Source organism: Oncorhynchus clarkii, unplaced genomic scaffold (assembly GCF_045791955.1).
Source record: "Oncorhynchus clarkii lewisi isolate Uvic-CL-2024 unplaced genomic scaffold, UVic_Ocla_1.0 unplaced_contig_8786_pilon_pilon, whole genome shotgun sequence".
Taxonomy (NCBI): domain Eukaryota; kingdom Metazoa; phylum Chordata; class Actinopteri; order Salmoniformes; family Salmonidae; genus Oncorhynchus; species Oncorhynchus clarkii.
In genome coordinates, this window is record NW_027258507.1 from 27865 (window position 1) to 35000 (window position 7136).

A 7136-nucleotide genomic window follows, 5' to 3' on the forward strand; every position below is an offset into this window, starting at 1 on the left:
AGAGAGAGAGACAGAGAGAGAGAGAGAGAGAGAGAGAGAGAGAGAGAGAGAGAGAAAGAGAGAGAGAGAGAGAGAGAGAGAGAGAGAGAGAGAGAAAGAGAGAGAGAGAGAGAGAGGGAGAGAGAGAGAGAGAGAGCAAAGAGAGAGAGAGCAAAGAGAACTCATGAAGAACAAGGTTGCAGAGTTGGAGTTGAAGGATACCTTATTTTGTTGCAGTGGATTTGTGTAGATGTCTCTCTGCAAAAAAGGATCTCTTGCTTGGAGTTATATTTGATCTCGTTCCCAGTGGAAATGTTGTGGAGTTATTGAGGTAGCAGGGAGAGTTGTGGTCCCAGGGTGCTCTCTGAATTTTCCTGTAACTGAAGGACCCTAGGGGACCGACTAAAGGGATTTGTTAGCCAACTGGACTTGAATCTGAAAGCCCACTCCAGGAGATGCCAGAAGACGTCTCTACCTGTCTCTGTGTCTCCTGGCAGCTTCACCGGGTGAGCTGGTTTGGGACTTTGGGGAGTGTGTAAAGTGTGTGTGTTGACTAACTATACAGTGATCATCCAGTCCATATCATGGCTACTACTGTACTTATGTGTAGAGTGATGTTGGAAACAGAGCGGTCTCCGTCTCGCCGGAGGACTAACAGTCTGCTGTTATGCCAGATGGTTACAAAATCAATATCCAAGGATATTCTGGAGCTGTCAGTCTTCTGTTATTAACCTCCTGGTCCCTGGGGTCACCGATCATCAACAGGGAACACTCTTCACAGTAGATGTGATATAGGGAGTTTCTGTCACAGAGGATGTTCCCTCACTGGCCAATAATTACCCTTCAGGGCCGCCATTACTTCCTGTGTTGGCTATGTGCTGTTGGTTTTATTTTGTTATTGTCCCCTGGTCATTTAGGTTCTACTATAATATATCAGGTTATACTATAATATATCAGGTTATACTATAATATATCAGGTTATACTATAATACAGTTACTATAATATATCAGGTTATACTATAATATATCAGGTTATACTATAATACAGTTACTATAATATATCAGGTTATACTATAATATATCAGGTTATACTATAATACAGTTACTATAATATATCAGGTTATACTATAATATATCAGGTTATACTATAATACAGTTACTATAATATATCAGGTTATACTATAATACAGTTACTATAATATATCAGGTTATACTATAATACAGTTACTATAATATATCAGGTTATACTATAATACAGTTACTATAATATATCAGGTTATACTATAATATATCAGGTTATACTATAATACAGTTACTATAATATATCAGGTTATACTATAATACAGTTACTATAATATATCAGGTTATACTATAATATATCAGGTTATACTATAATACAGTTACTATAATATATCAGGTTATACAATAATACAGTTACTATAATATATCAGGTTATACTATAATAAATCAGTTTATACTATAATATATCAGGTTATACTACAATATATCAGGTTATACTATAATATATCCCTCTACCCCCCTCCCCTCCATGTCTCCTGTGTTGGGCATCAGGCAGCAGGCCTCCCTCTACCCCCCCAACCCCTCCAGGGCCTGTTAAGTGTCTAAGGGAAGTCAGGTGAATAAAAACATCCTCTTCCTTCTTCTAAAACTAGGAGACACTATTTGTAGGTGGCCCAAGACAGTAAATATGGACGGTAGCCATTTATTATTTGGGGTGGCAGGGTAGCCTAGTGGTTAGAGCGTTGGACTAGTAGCCGAAAGGTTCATATCCCCGAGCTGGAAACGTACAAATCTGTCGTTCTGCCCCTGAACAGGAAGTTAACCTAGGCCGTCATTGAAATTAAGAATTTGTTCTTAAGTGACTTGCCTAGTTAAATAAAGGTAAAGTAATATTCAAAGGTTGTCTCTTTTCCGTTTACCCACAAACCCTGGATGTCACCTCTCGAGAGAGTTGACTTCCTTCCTGTAGACATGTCCCTTATTTCCCAGGACTCCAGAGCCCTGTTAAAGAGTCTGAAAGCAGTCATGTGGAATAAAAACATACCCACTCCACTTCTTAAAGATAGAAAAAAGATGTCCCTTCTATTCCAGGGCTCCAGAGCCCGTAGGGTAGTAAGGCAGAAAGAAAACTAGAACCGTAGAACCTGAAAGAGCAGGCAGTCCCTGGAAGGGTACAGGAAGAGGAGAAAGCTGGACAGGACACAGTCCCTGGCAGTGTACAGGAAGAGGAGACAGACCCTGGCAGTGTACAGGACGAGGAGACAGCTCCTGGTAGTGTAGAGGAAGACGAGACTGACCCTGGCAGTGTGCAGGAAGAGGAGACAGTCCCTGGCAGTGTACAGGAAGAGGAGACAGTCCCTGGCAGTGTACAGGAAGAGGAGAAAGCTGGAAAGGAGACAGTCCCTGGCAGTGTACAGGAAGAGGAGAAAGCTGGACAGGAGACAGTCCCTGACAGTGTACAGGAAGAAGAGACAGTCCCTGGCAGTGTACAAGGAGGAGGATAAAGCTGGAGAGGAGACAGTCCCTGGCAGTGTACAGGAAGAGGAGACAGTCCCTGGCAGTGTACAGGAAGAGGAGACAGACCCTGGCAGTGTACAGGAAGAGGAGACAGACCCTGGCAGTATACAGGAAGAGGAGACAGACCCTGGCAGTGTACAGGAAGAGGAGACAAACCCTGGCAGTGTACAGGAAGAGGAGACAGTCCCTGGCAGTGTACAGGAAGAGGAGACAGTCCCTGGCAGTGTACAGGAAGAGGAAACAGTCCCTGGCAGTGTACAGGAAGAGGAGAAAGCTGGAGAGGAGACAGTCCCTGACAGTGTACAGGAAGAGGAGAAAGCTGGAGAGGAGACAGGGTTATTAAGGATAATGTTTTGTCTAAATATGGACATTTCATAGTCATCTCTGCCGATGCCTGGGGAGATACAACTATGTCTGCTTATCAAATGGCATCCTATTCCCTACATAGTGCACTACCCTTTGGGCCCTGGTTAAAGGATTGCGCTATATAGGGAATAGGGTGCCATTTGGAACACATTATATGACTCAGAGATGGTGGGTGTTCTTCCTCTGAAAGACAACCGGTGGAGAAAAATATCTGCACAGATGGAAAGAGAACCGAGAGAAAAGAGAGCTGTGTTGGAAAACAGTTTGTTTCTCCTCAAGTCAGACTTTTAGAATGTGGAACGGTTATGTTGCTGGATACAGGAGGGGTTTGTTTCTCCTCCAGTCAGACTTTTAGAATGTGGAACGGTTATGTTGCTGGGTACAGGAGGGGTTTGTTTCTCCTCCAGTCAGACTTTTAGAATGTGGAACGGTTATGTTGCTGGGTACAGGAGGGGTTTGTTTCTCCTCAAGTCAGACTTTTAGAATGTGGGACGGTTATGTTGCTGGGTACAGGAGGGGTTTGTTTCTCCTCAAGTCAGACTTTTAGAATGTGGGACGGTTATGTTGCTAGATACAGGAGGGGTTTGTTTCTCCTCCAGTCAGACTTTTAGAATGTGGGACGGTTATGTTGCTGGGTACAGGATTGGGAGACATAAGTGGTTGGGGTAAATCTTATTTTTAACGGATGACATGCGCCCACACACGACCTTTCGACCTTGACCTCTCTGGCCGGTCACTGTCCCAAGGCCTGTCTGGGATCCTCTTTATAGGGCTGACAACTGCATGACCCTCAGGACTGGTACCAAACCAGGTTAGCTGGAGGTAATCAATTCGCCATCTGGAACAAATGACATGTTAACTAAAGGTGGTTTTCCTTGTTTTGAAGAGGTTCCACTTTGACAGAGAGAGAGAGAGAGAGACAGAGAGACAGAGAGAGAGAGAGAGAGAGAGAGAGAGACAGATAGAGACACAGAGAGAGAGAGAGAGAGAGAGAGAGAGAGACAGAGATAGAGAGAGAGAGAGAGAGAGAGAGAGAGACAGAGAGAGACACAGAGAGAGAGAGAGAGAGAGAGAGAGAGAGAGAGACAGAGAGAGAGGGACAGAGAGAGAGAGAGAGACACAGAGAGACAGAGAGAGAGAGAGAGACAGAGAGAGAGATAGAGAGAGAGAGGGACAGAGAGAGAGAGAGAGAGACACAGAGAGAGACACACACAGAGAGAGAGAGAGAGACACACAGAGAGAGAGAGAGAGAGAGAGAGACACACAGAGAGAGAGACAGAGACACACACAGAGAGAGAGAGAGAGAGACACACAGAGAGAGAGAGAGAGAGAGAGACACAGAGAGAGAGAGAGAGAGAGAGAGAGACAGAGAGAGAGGGACAGAGAGAGAGAGAAAGACACACAGAGAGAGAGAGAGAGACAGAGAGAGAGGGACAGGGAGAGAGAGAGAGACACACAGAGAGAGGGAGAGAGAGAGAGAGACAGAGAGAGAGAGAGAGAGAGAGAGAGAGAGAGAGAGAGAGACAAGAGTGTGAAAGTGATTGTAGAAGTGTGAGTGGATGGATGGTAATGTAGTAATGTTGGTAGAGATGTAATGCAGCCTCCTCTGCTCTGCTTGGAAAGTGTTAGAGATTTCCCTGTGTGTTTTAGAGGTAACAGAGTGTTATAGAGAGGTAACAGAGTGTTATAGAGGGGTAACAGAGTGTTATAGAGAGGTAACAGAGTGTTATAGAGAGGTAACAGAGTGTTATAGAGAGGTAACAGAGTGTTTTAGAGAGGTAACAGTGTTATAGAGGGGTAACAGAGTGTTGTAGAGAGGTAACAGAGTGTTATAGAGAGGTACCACTACAGAGCATGTCTCTCCATCCTCTTTGTGAAAAGGGTTTGTTTCCCATCTTGTGAGTGTTTGTCTGGAAGTAAGTATACAGTGTGTGTGTTGGCAAGGTAACAGGCAGTACAGTGTCTCTAAATAGTTCCTTTCTGATGTTCTGCTGTTCAGGACACAGTCACTCGCTCTGTTGTTGGCACCAGTCAATCCAGATGTCTCCCCTGTGAATTCAACTCTAGTTTCCATGGTGATATATCTCTCTCCTACTCTGGGCTGTCAGTGTGTCTCACACTTTCCCCCCTCTCTCTTTCTCCCCTCTCCACCTTCCTCCCCCTCCCTCCCTCCCTCCCTCCACCCCCTCTTCCTCTTTCCCCCTTCCCCCCTCCCTCACTCCCTCCCTCCATCTCTCCCCCTTTCTCCCCATCCCTTCCTCATCCCTCCCCCTTTTCCTCCCTTCCTCCCTCCCTGCTGTCCCCCCTCCCTTCCTCCCTCCCCCCTCCCTCCCTCCCTCCCCCCCCCCCTCCCCCTCCTCCTCCCTTCCTCCCTCCCTGCTGTTCCCCCCTCCCTTGCTCCCTCCCCCTCCCTCCCTCCTCCCCCCTGCTCCCTTCCTCCTCCCCCCTCCCTCCCGCCCCCACCCCTCCCTCCCTCTGTCAGAAGCTGCAGGTTGATGTGAGGAGGTTAACCATGTCTCTTCTAAAGCGGTTCAGAGAGGGGGTAGCTGCTGCTCTGGACATCTCCCCCAGAGACGTACACATCAACAGACTCAATGTAAGACACACACACACACACACAGACACACACACAGACACACACACAGACACACACACACACACACACACACACACACAGACACACACACACACACACACACACACACAGACACACACACACACACACACACACACACACACCTAAACACCCTATATAGACATTAATAAGGATGATGTTAAACTAGTTTCCACTGAACACAAATTATCTCAGTTCATACAGACTGGCCAGACCTCCATCACAACACATCCCACAAACCACTTCACCGCTGTACAGTAGTTTAAGCTTAATGTGAGGTTGTCTGTGGATATCATTTCATCTGAGCGTTATCTAACATCCTCTTCCTCCTCTTCTTCCTCTACCCCCCCCCCCCCCCCCCCCCCAATAGGAGAGGAAGAATGGCATTGAACTGTATGTGTCATCTGATAGGCCAGGGGCCACGGAGCCCCTCCCAGCAGAGGAAGTTATCCAATCACTGAACATCAACACCCTGCATCGTAGCCTGGGTCACTTTGGCATCACAGAGGTCTCCTCGGAGGTACGCTACTTCCTGTATGTGTGCACGTGTGTATCTGTGCACGTGTGTGTGTATGTGTGTGTGTGCATGTGTGTGTGTGTGTGTGTGTGTATTGTACAAGCGTGCGTGTCACAGCCAGGTGTATAGATATTTACGTTTGTAGCACTGAGCCCAATGCAAGTCTTTCATCCATGACGTACTGTAATCTCCTTCATGTGACAGGATCCTCTGTTGTAGTTGTCTAGGAGCTCTTTGAAGCTCTGTCCTGCTGGACTCACACCTGACAGAGGAGAGGAGGGTTCCTTTCATCACAACGCACACAGAAGACCTAACGGTGTCCTCTGTGTTGGGCTGTATGCTCTGTGTAATCAGACCTAACGGTGTCCTCTGTGTTGGGCTGTATGCTCTGTGTTATCAGACCTAATGGTGTCCTCTGTGTTATCAGTCCTAATGGTGTCCTCTGTGTTATCAGTCCTAATGGTGTCCTCTGTGTTATCAGACCTAATGGTGTCCTCTGTGTTGGGCTGTATGCTCTGTGTTATCAGACCTAATGGTGTCCTCTGTGTTATCGGTCCTAATGGTGTCCTTTGTGTTATCGGTCGTAATGAGGTCCTCTGTGTTAGGCCCTATGCTCTGTGGTAGGTAGTTTGTTAGCTCGTTGTTTTTCACCGAGAGGTGGGCGTCTTTTTCATCCCAGCCCTAAAGATCTGAAAGACCTCCCACCCATCACACACACCGTATCATTCTGTTCTTTCTCTCTCTCTCTCCCTCTTTTCTCTCATCCCTCCCTCCGTCCCTCTCTCTCTCTCTCTCTCTCTCTCTCTCTCTCTCCCTCTTTTCTCTCATCCATCCCTCCCTCCCTCCGTCCCTCTCTCTCTCTCTCTCTCTCTCTCTCCCTCTTTTCTCTCATCCATCCCTCCCTCCCTCCGTCCCTCTCTCTCTCTCTCTCTCTCTCTCTCTCCCTCTTTTCTCTCATCCCTCCCTCCCTCCCTCTCTCTCTCTCTCTCTCTCTCCCTCTCTCTCCCTCTTTTCTCTCATCCCTCCCTCCCTCCCTCTCTCTCTCTCTCTCTCTCTCTCTCCCTCTCTCTCCCTCTTTTCTCTCATCCCTCCCTCCATCCCTCTCTCTCTCTCTCTCTCTCT

The 7136-nt window shown here is 47.0% G+C and overlaps 1 protein-coding gene across 1 annotated transcript in view; it reads left to right on the plus strand.

Annotated features, from left to right (window-relative positions):
* Positions 1–401: 401 nt before the first annotated feature.
* LOC139397133 (receptor-type tyrosine-protein phosphatase R-like) overlaps positions 402–7136 on the plus strand; it is a gene marked incomplete at its 3' end in the record, with an annotated part of 41917 nt that continues 35182 nt past the window's right edge. The window contains exons 1-3 of the mRNA XM_071144008.1: positions 402–485; positions 5366–5479; positions 5868–6017. Coding sequence (XP_071000109.1) covers positions 435–485; positions 5366–5479; positions 5868–6017 — 315 coding nt within the window. The remainder of the gene's footprint in view (positions 486–5365; positions 5480–5867; positions 6018–7136) is intronic.